General features: G+C 40.9%; 2 protein-coding genes and 1 pseudogene across 2 annotated transcripts in view; 2 read left to right on the top strand and 1 right to left on the bottom strand.

The window, feature by feature from the left end:
- The window catches only part of grm1a (glutamate receptor, metabotropic 1a), a 31,695-nt gene extending 27,746 nt beyond the window's left edge, over window positions 1-3,949 (bottom strand). The window contains 3 exon segments of the mRNA XM_018672628.2: window positions 2,091-2,760; window positions 2,762-2,935; window positions 3,841-3,949. Of these exon segments, the coding sequence (XP_018528144.1) occupies window positions 2,091-2,760; window positions 2,762-2,821 (730 nt within the window). The 5' untranslated portion in view covers window positions 2,822-2,935; window positions 3,841-3,949.
- A 4,099-nt stretch (window positions 3,950-8,048) lies between these two features.
- On the top strand, window positions 8,049-13,903 carry LOC108880928 (F-box only protein 30-like). The gene is given in 4 exon segments (XM_051071855.1): window positions 8,049-8,219; window positions 10,377-10,607; window positions 10,609-12,513; window positions 13,058-13,903. Coding segments are annotated over 3 exon segments (2,274 nt in total). The 5' UTR covers window positions 8,049-8,219; window positions 10,377-10,433; the 3' UTR covers window positions 13,253-13,903.
- A 913-nt stretch (window positions 13,904-14,816) lies between these two features.
- LOC108880879 (polyunsaturated fatty acid lipoxygenase ALOX15B-like) lies at window positions 14,817-19,349 on the top strand (annotated as a pseudogene).
- The last annotated feature ends 251 nt before the right edge of the window (window positions 19,350-19,600 follow it).

The raw sequence follows: 19,600 nt of genomic DNA, 5'->3' as shown, positions 1-19,600 counted from the left end.
CATTTGCCTCATTTCATTCTCCCGATGGTAAATCGGAATAATGATACCCAATTATTTTACTCTTTCCATCTAGGGATGTGAGACTGGTGGGTGGTGGTACATTAGCTGACAGCCCATTTGACAATGACCACTGAAAACCTGTTTTGAGTATTCCTACCAGACTGATGATAATCAGGACAGGTAATTTATGCAATTTCACAGCCCTAGCTGTTGCTACGGGCAACAAGCTGCATTTATAACTTGTCTAAGGTGGTGGAGAGGGAAAACTCATGAGCTTAAGCCAGTCGTGACCACTATTTCAGAGATAACTAAAGATAGAGCAAAACAAACAAGTGGATTTACATATGACTTCTTAAAGGTCAGGATAAGGTCTGCATCAGGCAAATTATAATGTGAAGGCTCAGACATAAAAATTCACTGTGGCTCCAAACTTCTTGACTGTTGGCTCTAACAAAACTGAACATTCAGAATAAGGATTTATATTTACAGAAGGTCTGCATGTAGAAGAAAGAAAGAAATCCCAATTAAAGCTTACAAGTTTACACTTTAAACATTTCTTGAATATTATTCTACTTTTACCACTCACTCTGCAGCCGGAGCAAGTGATGTTGCTTGCAATCAAATTCATCCTTCCCCTGACTGGTCTTTCATTACTCTTAAATTATGACTTCAGTCCCAGTGGATCCTCCTGCAGGTATGCCGAAGGTCAGACAGCTGACGCCACCTAGTTATGCCTCCAGGTACTACATCTCCCTAACTCCCTCTCGTCATCTATCTGATAGCAACCTGTGTCAAAGCCCCTCTCCAACGCCTGACTATAATAGGACTTTCCATAGATGTTTTACAATCCCGATGAGTCCGTGGCTCCTCAGGGGGGTATCCTGGGTAATGTAGCCTGTCAGTCATAATTTCAGTGCACATCACTGACTGTGTTTCACTAAGACTTTAATGAAAAGCCATGGACATAATTCACTTCACAGTAATTACTCTGTCTACTCAACCAGTCTCTCCCTTTTTACCTCCTGTCTTCACCATAACTGTTGTGCTGTTCGGCTGAACAAATGAGCAAAAGAGTTCTCAAAAAGAAAGTGAGCCCATCACTGAGCACTATCATTCTTGGGGTTCCTGAGGAGATAAGACATTGATTTTAATTTATATGTACCTGATGAAATTTGAAACAGTAATGCCATTTTTCATCCCAGCCTCATCCTCCTGATTTAGCCATGGAATTAATTTAACATTTCTAAATGAAGACCTAAATTGTTAATGCTAAAATGGATCCTCATGAATTTGGCAAGATATCCACTGTTAAAACTTGCGACTCTGACTACTCTGATAACACAGCCAAGAACCTCCAGCTTTGGTTCCACATACTAAAACATATTATAACAAAATGTCAAGGAAGAGGACAGAGTAGCATTACACATATTTTGCAAAGAAACAAAAGAGGAAAATACCCCATATGTACAATATTTACTATATATGACTATTAATATACACTCTATTTAGAATCTATACCCTAGCAGAGATTATTTAATCCACACACACAGCTCTGTGATGGTGCATTGGATCTGTTACTGAAAGTAATATCCATGTAACAACTCAACTCCAGACAACTGCATGAAAAACCTGATGAGACATGAGAGTGAAGAACTGACACAAAGACAGAGAGATGGACAAAGAGAGTGCAGTTTCCCTCAAGAGACAAACATGGATGTGAGTCTTCAAAGTTGCAGTTATTGTCATTTTGTTCATGTGAATTGTTTGGGAACATAGGCCTAAATTACCCATGTAAAACACACTTCTCTCTAATAAGCCAGGGGTTTAACTTAAATATGTTATTATCCTCTCAGGTCCCTAAACGCAAGTGATGGGCTGGTGTGTAAATATGTGTGTGTGTCGCTGTCAAACTCAAAATTCTGTGATCAATAAGAGTATAACAGTAATACCATGGTTTATTAAAAATACCATAATGAATGATGAGGCAACTATGAACTCACTGTCTACTAACAGACTAAAAGACAACATGGCTGTTAGCACAGTATTGGAAAATGGTTTCCCAGCTACGGAGGTCAGTGAAGGGGTCTCACCCTCGGTGTGCACCGCAGACACGTAGGTCCAGTTGTACCGCTTGACAATGTCTAGCATGGCCCGGGCCTGGAGCGTGTCTGAGGGCACGACCCTCAGGAAGTACTTGAACAGTGTCTTGTCACTCAGGTCGATGCTGGTGGCAGAGTAGGCGATCTGCGGGATGTTGAAGAGCTGCAGCAGATTCTGCACCTGAATGGCCACAGAGCTGGATCCTGGTCCGATCACACCTGCGATGGGTTTCTTGGTGGGTGGAGGCTGGTTGGACGGGGTGCCGTCAATGCACCATTTGGACCCGTCTTTATCATCCCGGATGGAGATGAGGGAGTCCCGGATGAACTCGATGCTCTGCTCCAGTGCGACAGAGGAGTGCCAGCAGGAGTCCCGGATCTCACAGCCCAGGCTGATGTTAGGAAGCAAGTTCGGGTCGGTGTTGATCCGGTCCAACGTGTGGAACATGGCCTCCACCCTTTGGATGCCATACTGCTCGCGGACGTCCCCGCACTTCCGCTCGGCCACTTTCTCCGCCGAGGGCTGGTGGTGGACGGAGAAGAGCGCGCCGATGATCACGTCTCCGTCCATACGAGCCACGGAGCGTGACGCGGCGCGAGGGACCACCGACCGCTCATAGATGCTGCTGCTGTGGGAGAGCACGAGGACGCGGAAGAAAAAGCGTGGGGAGACACAGGAGAGCGAAGAGACCCATCTTTACGCGTGCCATGTTGTGCCACATCGCGTGAGCCGTGCCAACTGTGCAGGCATACTATCTGCTGTCTGTCAGTACATCCACGTTTATCCCAGCGACCATGATATGTGAGCACGAGAGCTGGGGCATATCCACGCACACCTGCAGAGAAATAAGACAAACTGCTGTGACATGTAAGCCAGGAGAAACGAGGCCAGATGTGCTGAACGTTTATGTGGGAAGAGTTGACTAAGCACGCATGCTCCTTTCCATCAACGCCCTGCTTTACATTCTTACAGCTGGCAGGAGTCCTCGTGGCTCTCTTATCAACTACCATCGAGGTGCCTTTGAGCAAGGCACTTAACTCACACCCAGCTGATCAGTGGGCAACAGTGGCTGAGCACTATCCACTGGGAATTGCCCAACCGTGCTGGTGGTTAGCTCTGGGGGGAGAACAGCCAGGTATTTTTTTAAATCCCTAAAACGATCGTGTTTGTTAGGAATAAAGCAGCACCCTGAATGAAGAGAGGCTCAGTGGACTGTACTTGCTGTCCATTGAGAAAATCAGGCAGAAACCAGATTTCAGCACCGCGGACAGCGCGCTTTCCAAACACGTTATGAGGACGTCTTTGGGACTGTTGCCTGGGATCGTTATCCTCTCACTGACACATTCCTCACGACCTGACTCAGCTAGTCTCTCGTGCATCCGAGATACAAATAAATATCCTTCTACAGTCGCCTCCTATTTGAATTCTACATGAGAACTGATAAAAAGATACCCTGCTTTTACCCTGGCTGTTTTTGTTGGAAACGCACCGTCCATTCCTCTTCCTACCTGCCGTGCAGCGTGAGCTACAATCGGTTGATAATAACAATGATAACAGTAATAATGACAATAGTAACACTAATAACAATACACCAATATACCAATATATATATATATGTATATAGCGGACGAAAGCTTAACAAGAACGGTCTGTTTTCAAAAGCCTATACCGTAAACCTATCTATTTTCATTATCCTACATATTTGAAGGTCCCTTTTCTGTCTGTTGCATCAAAACTTACCTGAATCCTTGAGACATGTCGCGTGCCTTCGTCCGTCTTCTGTTGCGCGTGGTCCTCGGCTGTATCACTTGAGTTTCTCTCTCTCCCTCTCCCCGTCTCTCTCTCTCTCTCTCTCTCTCAACTCGAAACGTGAACACGAAGACCCCCTCCCCTCCCCACAACCATCGCCTTTTCTACAGTATTTACTTCCTCTCCCTGCAAATCTTTAAAATATACATAATCAGAGGAGGACCTGAAATGATTTAATCGGAGCTAAAAAAAAAAAAAAAAAGAAAGAAAGAAAGAAAAAAGAAAGTGGCACGCATAACACTATAAAATCACATCAGTGGAACATTCAAACTTGCTATCTGTGCAAGACATTGGGTCAACTAAGTTTTCATTGCCATTGCAGTATTATCTCATACACGGTATTATTCCCTTCATCCAGATATGAAGATGTTGAGTGGAACAGTATACCCTGTTAGGTACACCTAGTTTACACAAAACGGTGTTTATGTGTGTGACTGTGTGTTGATTGTTTATGATGTATCTCATCATAAATATTTGTAGCAACTTCATAGCATATTCAGCGTGTGAATAACAATAATGTCAAAAATGTTATTTCGAGAGGGAGGGAATAAGTGAGATGTATTGGTATCAGGCGTTAATCACCATTTGAATTACATGACAGCTCACTATAACTGAGGGGAGTTTACAGGATGCTGGACTGACAAGCGCTAACAACAAGCAGACAGGAGCGTCAAGCACCGCTGTCCCTCATGACTTATTAAGTAGTTAGGCTATGTCTGATATCTTCACTCTTTGAGGTCACTTCAGGCATGGCCCCTCAGCTACTACACGAGCCACAGTGGCGGTATTCAGCACCACGGACAGCAGTCAACAGTGTGCATCGCGCCACCCACCGTATGGTTGAAGGTCACTAGTGACATTTCAGTCAGCAGAGGCCAATCACAGATCTCAGCTCTGTCTCTAATATATGTTAACTTATGGGCCTATGTGATGATGGCCTGGTCTGCTTTATGGTGAACAGCTGCAGGTCTAAGGCAAAGACGTTTTCATTAGAAAATATAAGTGCTGTCTTCATGTCAAGTGACTATTTTGCCACTGTAGGCTACTATAAGTGAAGAGAACTTCTGAGAAAACTCCGCCCCTCAGCGGTGAAGACAGTGAGTGAGTCTTATAATGGTTTAGCTCCACCCCGCGTGTTAAACCCACGCAAACATATGGCCCACTCCCAGGGGGCACGCGCTTTTACGTGGTAGGGTCCTGTCGTGACTCACGCCAGGCGGTATATATCACAGATGAACTTATAAAGTAGTCGCTATGACACTGCTTCTGCTGGTGCCCGGGGCTTCGGGAGCGAGCATCTGATATTGAACCTGAGTAAAAGTGACATGTTTGAGAAGGAGAGACTTGGATGCTGCAGCTACACTTCAGGGCAAAGGGCGACGGCGCCACTCGGTTTATTCGAGGACCACAGTCTACATGGGTTGACCGCAAGGCTTTTCCAGCAATGACTGAAACAGTATTATTAATTTGATTGTGCAGTACTTGGTGAAGAGAGACCAATCAATTATATAATTATCAATTAAATTGATGAATTAGGTGAATTTTCATTTTGTTCGTATCAGGCTCAGAAATGTTTCCCCTCTCACATAGTAATATTGATGTCACTGTCATTGCTCACACTTGTGAAAAATTGGTTGATCTAAAAAAACAGACACGCATTTCTGTTTTATTTCCTCCACACATGAACCCCATCAATCAGTTTTTCGGCAAGGCTATTTTTCATGATGGGCCTTTGTTTGCCCAACTCGGGGTAATCAGCAAAGTTGGCACTTATTCAGCAACATCTGTCTTTTTCATCGACTCGGGATTGATTGATCCTATAAAAGATGCGACAGTTTACAGAGAACAGCACGAAGACCACACTTAAAAACTTGCAAAGGGAAGCATGGGTTTCAGCACCGGACAGCTCCAATGAGGAACCAGGTGAGCAGGATAAAGGTCATATGACCGTCAGTGATGAAATGAAGACACTAAACGTTCAAAACATCAGAAGCAGAAGGGGAAGGAAATGCAAAGCCGAAAAAGGGGAGAAAAATATATGTTATTCAGCGTTTCTTTTAACCATTAAAAGTTTGAAAGAGTGCCCTGATGACTTGGATATCAAAGGCTAAGAAACAATGCTCCTATTTAGTAATTCATGATAAACATTCATATTCATTCATAATATGTATCATTAATTGTTGATTCAAACAGAGAAATGCTTGAGCTGCTGCAGACTGATGTCTGGATTATTAATGCTTTTAGCTCAGAAATCCCTGTTAGTCTCTGAAGGCATATTTGCTTTCTCTATTGTCGCTTTTCTGATTGAGCAGTTTTAACATTATCCACACGTCCATCCACCATCTCCACTCATCCTTCATTTCTCTTTACCAATTTATTATCTGTCTCCTGGGTTGGTAGTTGACAAAGCAATGCATAGGGTCAAGTACTCTCTCTCTCTCTCTCTCCTTTCTCTCTCTCTCTGTGTGTGTGTGTGTGTGTGTGTGTGTGTGTGATATGGAGTCTGGTTTAGTTTAGTCATTACAGACCTTTTGGCAGCCTCCTATTCTGTCACTCTCAGTCCTGGTCTTAACAGTAGGCATCAGGCTTTTTCTGGTTGCCTGGTACCATATAGACATCCCCAAATGAAACACACGAACCAGTGACTCACATATGTATGCACAACATCATTCTTGTATTCACCTGCTGCATATTAGGTTTAAAAAACCACAGCATCATGTAACTTACAATAACTCATTCTGTACACAGTATTAACAATGTATACAGTGACTGTTATAAATACAAGACATTTGCTTGCTCAGCTCAAAAGTACAAAGATTTTAATAAGAAATGTTAGTGCAAATCCTGACTCCATATCATTTCAGACTTTGTATCATGTAAATAGTGACAGTCCCACTGACTGCATGGGTTTGCTTTAACACCTCATGACAAGTGTATTCGGTACTGCTAAGCACTGTCCTGCTGATGTGTCCATGAGTCAGGTCCCCCAGCTCCAGGGGCGCTATTTTGTAGGTGACCTCGACCTCGAAACGTGGCGTCTCTCTCACAGTGAATTGAGGCATAGTCTAACCATGACCAGCTGGGAGGCCGCCGGGCAAAAACGGTGCAACACTGACCTCTCCTGTTTGAAACAGGTTACTGCGTGCTATTAAAAAAGATGGGCGAAGCAATGTATTAGGTCCTGCGATAGTGCTGTTCTGGGGGGGTTAAGTGGGCGGAAGAAGTATTTTACTTCGTCAATGTAATGATTTTCTTTCTTGCAATTTTTTGTGCCCATTTTTCTTTTCGTTTCTTTGTGTTTGTTTATGCCTGCAATAACAACTGTAAGTTTATATTTGCAAACTACTATGAACAGTTAAAGCAAGATAGATCAAGGTGGGGTGAAAAAAAGTCAATGATACGTTTGGTTCCGGTTAACATTTACTTTACTAAAACTGTGTATATGTTGATCATGAGAGGTACAAACTTAAGATGAGCACGTGAAAAGAAAACTGTTGGGTGGTGGGTGGTAGGGCATAGTGATTTTATTTTTATCTAATATATTTATCAATAATGGACACACATACACTTAAAATGAACAGCCATGGATGTATGCACATCCTCCCTGTCGCCTAGAAAATTTGCATCTGTAAAGTTGTTTCAGATGGTTTAATCTGTAGGTGATTTAGATATCACTGATACTAAATGGGTTAGTAAGCAAATTCGAAAGGAAATGTACAAACAGGCAAACAAACAAAAAGCACCAACCCCGCCCCAAAGAAACAAACAAAAAACAACAACCAAACAAAACAAAACAAAAAGGTCTGATTTTAATATTAGACTTGTATGTAATACATTTTAAATAATAGTATATACATAATAAATAATAAAGTACAACTTCAAAGAGTTTATAATGTATTTGAAATGTAAGTACACATAGATTAATGATTCGAGTTAAATTATTATCTTAAAGGTAAATTCTTTATTTACAGATGTTGATTTTTTAAATTGTTTTATTGCAGTTTTTTATGTTTAACATTACAAAGGCGTATCAATTTACACAATTAAACGGTATTCTATTTTTATCTTTACTTTACTTGCCGTTTTTCTTTCCTTTTTACACCAATGGGTTTTTTGTCACTGTAATGGAATTACATCTTAGTCAATAAAGTTTTGACAGGAGAAAAAAAGGAGGCTGAGTGAGAGGAGATGAAGCTAGCTATCATTAGCAGTTGTTCTACAGGAGGAAACTACAGTTAACAGCTAGTTGCATTTGTACAGAACAATCAAACATATCTTATCGCATCTTTTCCTGCCAATACAGCAATAAGGTGAGAAACTAGTCGCATGCTAACACAACGTTATGTTGCAGAGTTAGCTTGTTGTGAACCGTTCAACTTCCGAGCTGGCTATGTGTTGTTAGCCAGCATTAGCCGGCTAGTGTGAGCTAGCTTGCCATTGTTACAAAAACAAGTTGATATAATAGAGAAAGTTAACAGTTAACAAGGGACAGGCTTGCAGTATGAGTATATATACAAACTGCTGTGCACTTTATCAAAAGCTTCTCGTGTTACTGTCGGTTCCCTTGCTACTGTGCTGTTTGAGAAAGTAAACTTAAGTTGTCAGGAACCTGAACTAGCCATAGTGTATTCCGGGTGGGAAGCTGCCTCAGTTGTTGTCAGTTAATTATTTATTTGGGGCACTTATTAGTAAAGTGAGCCAGCTTGAACTGCTGGCTAAAATCTCATTCAACGATAACTGGAGTGGCAGATATCCATTACATTTCCGATTTTAGTTTAACAAACAATATGATTTAATGGCTCGTCGAGTTAGATGATGTCAGATTACTGATGTCTAACCAAAAGACTTTTACGTGAACAGAACAGCTATTCTTTTTCAATTTTACAAGAACACATATTCTTAAGTAGTTTAATGAAGTGGGTATTGAAACAGACAGACAGTTGCTGTTAGCTACCTTCCAGTAATAATCAGAGATTAGCATCTCAGTTGCAGGATGTTGTGATTTTGTCAGTTCTGTTTACACATGTAATTATTTAACTTTATTGTCAACCATGTTATATATACTGAAAGAGATAAACAACTAAAAAGCATTCCATCACTAACCTGTCACTAGCTGAGTCCCAATTCCATTCTACATACTAACTGTACTATACACTCATATTTATCATACAATATCTGCAGTATCTTTTCGATGAGCCAACATATGTTCCCATTTTGTAGTACTAACAGGAAATTATATAATACATGTATATCAGATGTTAAGTCAAACTGCAAATTTTGAGTTACACTGCTGATTTTATTTCACAAAGAAAAAGCAACATGTTTTGTTAGTTTTGTAAGATCTTCCTAGGGCCCTTCTGGAGCATTACTATTTGCAGCTTCTTTTAATGTTTTACAGCTGTGAATAGCTTTGTGCATGGCATTGTTAGATGGTGTATATTCTAATGTGTGTATACTTTGTCACTTTTCTAGTGTGAACATAAAACACACTCAAAGCTTACTTGGAATAAGTATGTAGTATGGAATTTATCTTTTCCCAAATGTAAGAAAAGAAAGGTTTTGACCTCCTTGACAGTGAGCTGGGAAGCTTCCTAATAAGGTACTTGTATGTGACAGCCTTTTGGGTGTATCACGTGACTGCAGTTGACTTCCACAAAGGGTGGAGTGGGGGCACTGTTTCACAGCCAGATCTACAGACAGAACAGCAGCATCTCAGACAGCTCAGGTTTGCTTAGTCATTCAGTTTGTTTGGAAATTCTCATTATTCATATTAGGAGGCTGTTATGTTGCTATGTAAGTCTTCACATCACTTTTACCACAAATAATAACAAAATACATTATATCACTTCTACTATGTTAATATGTTATGTTTTGTACACATAAAGAATGTGCATGAAACACATTCATGTACACTGATTGTGAATATTGTACTGCATATAGCTTTCTAAGAGTGATTTATTGTATAGTTTTTTTCTACTTATTATTTACTCTCCTCTGTTTTCTGTATTTGTAATTGTTTCCTCCCCCCTGCTCCCTTTGCTCCTGTCCTTTTGCATCTTTATCTGGTCTGTGTCTTGTTCTACTGTATTTCTTCTGATGGATGGCTTCAAGAAGCTTTGCTCCTGTTTGAGCCAACATCAGACTTAAACCTTTGTGGAATGGATCTCAATAGGCACAGTGACATCTGGTGGTTTGCAGTAATTATAGCAGCCATTCAGGGCTGGTCAACAGTTCTGGTACACCACCACACTGATATCATAGTTGGGTGCAGTAAAAGTCTAAGGTTTAAAAAAATTTATAATATTCTTGTTCAGAAAGACTGCAGTAAATGCACATATTATTGTGCACTACCCTACAGTAAAATAATTTGTAATTCTGTTGTCCTACATAGGACTACTACATTTTTTTGTTGTCATGTTTTGTTTTTTATGCAGTTACTTTATTTGCTCTTTCCATTTATTTGGCAGGACAGTGGATCTTCTTACAGTCACCCTCAGGAGCTGTCCACCCCCTCAGCTCTGAAGATGGAGGAGGACCATGTTCACTGTATGTCCTGTGTTAACCAGAGATGCACAGTCAGACCTGAACCAGGCATTTCTTGTGATCTTATCAACTGTCCTCTAGTGTGTGGGGCTGTATTTCACTCCTGCAAAGTTGATGAGCACCACCTTATGTGCCCACTGGTGAGGGTCCCCTGCTTTAAACAGCGGCTATGGTTGCCCCGTCACCCTGGTGCGCAACCAAATGTATGGACACCTTGAGGTGTGTCCGGCTGGAGTTGTGTGCTGCACCATGGAGTGGAACAGATGGCCTGTTAGCTGCCTGGACTATACTTCCTATGAGAGCCTGAGTCGTGGGGTGGAGGAGGTGGAGCAGCTAGACATGCAACTTGCCCTTCAAGACCAGCGCACACTACTGGAGTCCCTCAAGGTGATTGCAATGGCACCTACTGCAGAGGGAGAACCACTTGTCCTGGGTAGTAAGGCAAACAGGACAATGGATTCAGCTATGCTAACACCTGCCCTTGAGGCCTCCACCCTTACAGAGTCACCTTCACAGTTATCATCCTCACATCAGTCACAACCTCCCCCACCAGGTTCGGCAAAGGAGAAGATTGTCAGTGGAATAAATGGCTTGAATGAAGAGCACTTCAGTAAACTTTATGAGGCCACAGTTGAGACTGCAAGAAGCTTAGCTGCTGCTTTAGACTTTGTTAGCAGTGCCAGTTCTGTTGGCGTCAGCACAGAGTGTGTGAACAGAGAAGCCACTATGCAAAAGAGTAGTTTGAGCAGCAATGGAGACCTTCAGAACGGACTGGCAGACAGAACACCTGTAGCTGCTGATGATTTGAATACAGGAGAGATGGAGGAGAAAAGTGTTTGTTCTAGCTGTTTGAGTGGAAATGAAGCTACTAAAGGTACAGATCTGAAGATTTTAAACTCAACAAATGGGCCACAGTCAGGAGCAATGGATGACTCTCCAGAGATAGCCTGTCCAGTTGAGGTGCAAGATGACAGTGTTTTTAAAGAGCTAGTGACCCCTCAAATGACATCTCCAGTGCATATCAGCCAGGGTGTGGCACAGAGGGCTGGTCACGTGGTCTTGGAAGACAGAGGGCTAGTTCTTTTAGAAAACCATAGGTCTGAGCGCAAGTTCCACAATTACCAATTTTTCAGGGGCCAGGGCCAGTGCTCATTACCTAATGGACGGATAGGTTACATCCCAGACAGGTCACTGTATAGACTCCGACCCAAAATGGAGGACAAGGCAGTGGATACCTCAGATCTGGAGCAGGACGACAACCCCATGGGTCTAGGAGAGATAGATCTGATCACAGCAGCCCTGCTCTTCTGTTTAGAAGAGTCCAGAGAGTGTAGAAGGATCTCTGACACAGTCTATGTTGACGGCTACCGTGTAGACTTTGGCACGCAGACTTTCACTTTTCCTGCAGCAATCTTGGTAACAAACACTAGAGTAGGTGACATGGCCTCTGCATCTGCCTGTGATCACGCTGCCCCTCAGCTCTCCTACCCGAGCCCTTTCCGCACTCTCCGTCTCGGTCTTGTCCTTGAAGCTCTGGAGGTGGAGGCTGTCCCTCATAACCGCTACCTCCCTAACAACCCACGTTACCAGCACATGTTCCCCTTCATCTGTGGTCAGTCATTCCGCCGGGACCAGTTTTCTTCCCATTTCACAAATGTCCATGGTGACATTCACGCTGGCCTCAATGGTTGGATGGAGCACCGCTGCCCTCTGGCATATTATGGCTGCACATTTTCCCAACGGAGGTTTTACCCATCCACCCAGGGGGCAAAGGTGGTTCATGACAGGAACCTCAGGTCCTTTGGGGTTCAGCTTTGCCCAAGGGCAAAACTTCCAGGAGACTCCCAGTCCGATCAATTTAGTGGGCTGCCCATTGAGATACTGTGGCACATAGCGGGGTTCCTAGACAGTTTTAGCCTGTGCCAGCTGTCATTAGTTTCACGGACTATGAGGGAGGTGTGTGCCAGTCTCCTCCAGACCAGGGGCATAGTGGAGCTGCAGTGGGAGCGAAAACGAGGCGCTGGTGCTCATGGCACTGTGTCATGGCAGATCAAAAACAGAGTAAGTAGAAAACTAGAACTGTAATCCTACTTGTCTGTTTGATAAATATGGGAGCCAGCAGCCAGTTAGCTTAGCCTATCATAAAGGAAGGAAACAGGGAAAAACAACAAGCCTGGCTCTGTTCATAGGTAGTTAAATCCACCTACCAGTACCTCTAAAGCTAGTCACTAGTTAAGAAGTTATATCTCATATCCATACAAATACTGAAGAGTAAAAATAACAATTTGACTATTCCTTGGCTAGAAGCAGTAACTTTGTGGTATCTCTGTTCATTGTCTGGCAGTTGGTCCCAGCCAAGAATTAGCGTGTCCCTTGCGTGGGAACAAAAGCAAAAAGTGCATTTTCCACAATGGTGAAATGTTCTTTCAAATGTTAACAGTGAGTTAGGGGAAGATTTTAGGATTTGGGAGTGCTGTAACAAAACAAAGGAATGTAACATTACATGAGGATTGTGTGGAAAATGCATATGACAAATAAAATGAAGCCCTACAAAAATATGCAATGCACTATTCATGCCAACATCCTTTTTTATTTACTGTCACAGGTGTGGAGATTCAGCACTGCCTTCAGCCCGGTGTTGTCATGGGGTTTCACTGACCTCCCCAGCATGTCGGACCATCTTAAAAAGTGCCACTTCAACGTAGTGGAGCACAAGACAGAACCAATACCCCTCCCTGCTATGTGCACTGCCAGAGATGGACACTCACTCCGTCGCGTCCTGCGTCATGTTAACACCTGACCAAACAAGGCTAACCTCTCGTAGCTGCATGAGAGTCACTGTGGTATTATGTGGATGTTGCAATTAAAGTTTTTCTGTTTTGACAAAAAAATGTATTCTTTCCGTGTTACACTATAGATTACAAAGAAGCCTTAATGAAATAACACCCTACTTGTCACAATGAAGGTCTGTTGTCGTGGGTGATCCTTATGTGGAGAAGAAACATTAACCATTTAGCTTTGCATGAATTTTTGCCGAAAAATGCACCCTTACTCTGGTAATAAAGTATATTTTCTTGACGACAAATATGCACAATAGATTTATATCATTCTATATGATACACTGACGTAGAAGTGGAAAGAGATTTGAATGTTTTCACTATCTTGCCTTTCAGTAGTAGCCATGGGAAAAAGCAGATTATTGGTTATATTGCATTATTTCTGTGTGACAGAAGTTATGCCAGCACTTTATACAAGATTTGCTAATCCCTCCTATGTGATCCTAAATGAGCTAGTTTCTCTGAACCCAGTTAAGGGTGTCAACCCAGTGCAAGTCTGTTGTCTGGGTTTGAGGTTGTGAGGACATGAGTGAAAACGGATGGATATTAATATGAGGAGAGCCCAATAATGCATGTGATTTGCTACCATTTAATAAAATCTTTACAGCCTTTCATATGTTTGTTGGTCTTTCAAGCTTTCACCACTTATTTACTTTAACACTTCATTGCTGTTACTCTCCACAAGGAAAATATCTCAACTTTGCCTACAAATGTTAGCATCTAATATTGAACAGCCATGTCGTGACTGATGTGCCAGCTAATGTCTAAACAATAATACTTCCCTACTTTGTGTAGCCATTGATTATAGTATTTTAAAAAAAGTTAAAATACTTTCAAAGCTTCAACATGGCTGACAATGCCAGCAAGACTCCATGTGCATTTACTAAAAACTGAAAGTCATAAGTAATGTACATTTGATGACCAGGCAGAATAATTCTCTTCATTTTAGACCCCCCAAGAAAATTCTGAATATTGTTTTGTAACTGTAATGCAAAAACAGCAAAATACTACATCTAAACTAAATGCACTACCATGTTTTTGTATATATAAAGTGGGAGTGATCTGTGCATCATATCAGCTTGTGTTGTCTCATTCATCGTCTTTCACACCAGAAACAACTAATACAGCTCAACTAATAAAGGCATCGCTGCACTTTTTATGATGGTGATTACAAGACAGCACTGTTTTACAAAACATCAGATAAAACACAATGTTTTATATGAGGCATTGTGGGCACTTGCAAGAAACCTTGTATCTTAAGAATTTATCATCCCACATTTCCAACATATAGAAAGTGTATAAGAACAAGAACAAAATTACACCATTACTCAAAATACATTAAGACCAAAATTTTAACCTGAGCCTTTTTGGACTGATGGATTCCCAGAAAGAAAAAAAGAAAAGAAAAACACACACACATACACACACACACACACACACACACACACACACACACACACTGAGGTCTCAGCAGTCTTATTCAGTAATCAGTGAATGTCCTACACCTGTGATTGTTGTTTAGGGTGAGTGGTGTCGGTATTTTGTGCGAAAGGTCAAACTTCAGAGGGGAGTTCTCTCACCACAGAGTAATGTCTGTTTACCAAGAACAAAAACTTAATGAAATCTGCATATGTCTGATGCCTGATATTTGACTGTTTTGAAGTAAAACTATTTAATATATAAGTGTTGTTTTTTGTTTTAATGTCAGAGTTGTTGTAGCTGGCCAGGCATTATGGCAGAGTACACTCTGGATGTGACTACAGGGAGCATGATGTTTGCAGGCACATTTGATAACTTGTTTGTTACCCTGATTGGCACTGAGAGGGAATCTGCGCGCACTCAGCTGACCAGCTTTGGACTGGATGATAAAACTGGAAAGGTAAGCTGTAAAACTACAATAAATATATTGTTTTAATTTAATTCCCCTTTAAATTGCCTGTTAGGGAGCTTAATCAGCGCACATACAGTGTCACTAATTTGAGCATTTTGGTCTATATTAATATTCCTGATTGCATCATTCTGTCCAACCACAGGTGGGAACATACTCTGTGACTACACTTTTTTCTTTAGGATGTCTTCTTCTCCTCAAGTTGGAGAAAGATCCTTTCCAAGAATCCCCAGAAAAGGACTGGTTTTGTTCTAAGATAGTTGTGAGGACACCTGAGGGGGGTGACATTCTTTTCCCCTGTCACACATGGCTGTCCAGGGGTGAATCTGTGTTGTTGAGAGGGGGGAGAGGTTAGTAATGAAGTATTTTTTCTCTGTCATGTATAACTGAAACATTTGTTGTGTCATTACGCATTATTCCTTTGTGGTCATGTCTGTATGCAATGTACTTTTAAATTAATCTGTGTAAAAATTTATGTTTTGTTAATCTATCTGTGCTGTAATCCACACAGCTACAAAAGCCTTTGAAGATTTCTATCCTCAACTAGTGGACCAACGGAAAAAAGAACTGGTCAAACAAAAATTAATGTACAAGTGAGTGTTTCATCAATATTAGGTTGCTGTTTAATAAGGTGCATCTCTGTGAATGTTGACTATGATTCATACTCACTATTTCTAGCTTCTTTTATTTCTTGTTTTCCTTTGCAGGTGGGAGATGTATGCAGAGGGAATGTCCTACAACTTAAACATCAAAGATCTAAGCGCTATTCCTGCAGAAATCCGCTTCTCCTTTTCCAAAGCCTCTCAATTTAAATACTTAAGGGAAATTGCGTAAGTGCTACAACCTACCATTATTTGGAAAATGAATCCTGGACAATCAAACACAAACAACTGGTGCAATTAACAATATTTTTTTAAATTTATCTGCTTTATCCAGATTAGCTGAGCTCAAACTGAGAGGTCTAACAGTATCTGAGCACTGGAAAAGCCTCGAGGCCATGAAGGAGGTGTCCTGGTTCAAAAAGTCACCCTTCACGAGTAGGATCTTAGCATAGTGTGTATTATGTTTTACTTCTATGTAAAAACTAACTGAATAATAATCTATTATGTCCCAGTGTATGTGTCAGAGCACTGGAAGGATGATGACTTTTTTGGGTACCAGTTTCTTAATGGAATCAACCCCTATGTGATCAAACGCTGTACAAAGCTTCCCTCCAATTTCGCTGTCACAGAGGAAATGGTGAAGCCTTTTCTCGCCAATGGAAACTCTCTCACTGCAGAGATGAAGGTACAAAAAGTGCATCTCCTACAGTTTAGTTGTTTCAAACACTATTTTCCGTCATTCATCCTTTTTATGATTCCTCACATTAGTAATTATGTTCTACAGAAAGGTAATATATTCATAAGTGACTACAAGATCATGGAAGGACTGCAAACACATATAATAGATGGTAAACCGGTACCTCTGAGTGCTGCTCTCTGCCTGCTGTACCTAAATCCAGAGAAGAAACTACTGCCCATCGCAATTCAGGTTTCATGCTTATCAAGTGTTTCAGACATTTTTTTTTGTTGTTGTTGTTTTTGATCATCTATGGCAAACTTAAATATGTCTCCTCCCTCAGCTCACTCAACAGCCATCAAAGGAGACCCTGATTTTTCTGCCTAGCGACTTGGATACTGACTGGCTGCTGGCCAAGATATTTGTGAGGCATGCAGATTCCCTCTACGCCCAAGTGATCAATCATTTGCAGAAGACTCATCTACTGGCAGAAAGTTTTGCAATGGCGACAGCTTCGCAACCTCCCAATGATTCATCCCCTGCACAAGGTAGATTGTGGTGGTGGTTTTTTTTGTTTGTTTTAATTGAAGCACAGTGTTGCAAGCAAAGACGAACAACTGTGTATTTGTTAACTCAGCTCTATGCTCTTTATTTTGTTTGTTTTTGTCACTAGTGTTTCCTTGCTTTATCTTCACAGCTGCTGATCCCCCATCATCGATACACTCTCCATATAAACATCATTGCCCGTGCTGTTCTTTATGGCCCTGGAAGCATTCTTGGCAATGTATGACTTATGAACTCTCTGTGTCATAGTTTTTGTAATTGTAATTTATTTGAACAGGGACAGGGTACAATAAAGCATTATCCTTGTAGAAAAGAAGGCTAAAGATGCCTTGTACCAGGTTTTAACAATTGCTTATTTCTACCAATTTAAATTTTCAGTTCCAGCCGAAAACTTTAGATTAACCATACTTGCATATTTCAAAGACTGTAGCTTTTTTCTAGAATGAAGACATATTTTAATAATAAAATTTCTTATGAATGTCAATGACTGAATTTGAATGAATGAATTTATGTGGAGAGACCCTGACATATTCTACATTCTTGGGTTTTGTACAGAATGTGTTTGGAAGCTACATCTGTTTCTGTTTATCAGAGTTCAGTGGGAGAGGAAGGACAAATAGAACTAATAAGAAGGGGGACTCTCTCAAAGCACCTACGCCTCCCTCTGCCCTCATGAGGACATTGCTGCGAGGGGACTGGAGTCCATCCCAAACTTTTATTACCGAGATGATGCATTGAGGCTGTGGAACATCATCAACAGGTAAACTTCTGCCTGCTAACAATCAACCCTGATCTCATGAACTGAGGATTAAAATGGCAAATCTAGACAAATGAATTAAGGAGCAAATGCAAAAAAAATGGATAAGCATTAACATTCTAGAAATATGACCTGCCAATGTGTTGTAAAGCTTTCTTTGGCTGTTGTAAACCATAATTCAACATAGAAATATATTTAACATTCTGATACTAGTTCTCTTATTGTTGTCTTCAGCTTTGTCAGGGCAGTGGTGGCATATTATTATCCATCTGATAGTGAAGTGTCTGCAGATCCTGAACTCCAGGAATGGATCAATGAGATCTTCTACTATGGATTTCTGGGAAATAGTGACTCAGGTATCTCACTTGTGGGTATTGGTTTGTTATTAATTTCTTTTCCAAAATGCTTGAATAAATATTTAGTATGTGAGTCCTTTTTTATCAAGGAGATAGATCAGGTATTTGTATCATGGAGGATAGAATAAAGGATGCAAAAATACAATTACAGTCCTATAACAGCTGTAATAAAATGTATTTAACGAGAACATTCCCTTAAAGGAATCCCTTCAAGCTTTCAAACTGTGGAAGAACTTATCAAGTTTGTCACTATGGTGATCTTCACGTCATCATGTCGGCATTCTGCAGTGAACGGGGCACAGGTAAACATTTTGTAATGCTTGAGTTGAGAATTAAAATTTAAATTGTAATTCTGTAATCTGCCTTATTGAAAACTATGCTGACCCCCCCACCAAAAAAAAAAAAAAAAAAAATTCAAAGTTCCTAAATTGTAATTTTTTTTATTTTTTTTTTTTGGATGGAAATTATAATACACATACTTTAAATTGTAAGTGGACATTTTTAAAAATATATATCTGGCAAATATATTATTTTCTTGCTGAAACTTTTAATATTTCTGCAAGAAAGTTAAGTGTTTTTCCTCAATGTCTCAAGATCAGCAGTGTCTCTGTTAATGGCTGCTGTATGTTTAAAGTTTGATTTTCAAGGTTGGATTCCCAATGCTCCAGTGTTTCTGCATCATGGTCCACCAACAACCAAAGGACAGTCGAGCACGCAGGCCATCTTGGTGACTCTGCCGAATAAAGCATTGGCAGCAGCTGCCTTGTCAGTTACATGGCAGCTCAGCAGGAAGTATGAGGATTTTGTGAGTATGGTTTGTTTTTGTTTTTTTTCTGATCAAAAGTGCTACAGGTGTTGGACTAGCAATTGTTTTTTTCAAAGATTACAAATTCCCTAAAAGAACTTTTTGGTTCTGTCTTTGTCAGGTGCCTCTGGGTACTTATCCTGAGCAACGCTTTGATGAGCCTGCAGTCTTACAGATGATCAAGGATTTTCAAGCAGAGCTGTCCTCCCTCAGTGTGGCTATTACCAAGAGGAACTCAGAGCTTGAGCTGCCTTATAATTACCTGAACCCTGAAGTTATAGAAAACAGTGTAGCTATTTGATCAGGATCACAACAATGGTACACAAGCTGTCATAGCTTTATTGTCCAGTGTACTCCTGTACTGTCCAATGTACCACTGTTGGCTTATCCTGAAAGTTAATATTCATACATTTATATGAGTGATTTTTTTTTTTTTTTTCTGTGTGTGTGCGCGTGTGTGTGTGTAAGTGAGAGAGATGTAGTTTGTACAAACTATGACTGGTCAATAGTACAACAGCTCTGCAATAAGAAACTGTTCATTTAAACTTACACATTAGGGACATACTCGGATATTTGGGTGGGAGGTGTTATTTCACTTGAGGCCATACAAAGTAAATACTCTGTTACAGATAAGTATTGGCACCCCCTCACTGAAACAATGCT

The sequence above is a fragment of the Lates calcarifer genome, linkage group LG7_1 (genome assembly GCF_001640805.2).
Source record: "Lates calcarifer isolate ASB-BC8 linkage group LG7_1, TLL_Latcal_v3, whole genome shotgun sequence".
NCBI classification, from domain to species: Eukaryota; Metazoa; Chordata; class Actinopteri; family Centropomidae; genus Lates; species Lates calcarifer.
Note: the sequence above shows the minus strand (reverse complement) of the source record. Positions and strands in the feature narration are given on the sequence as shown.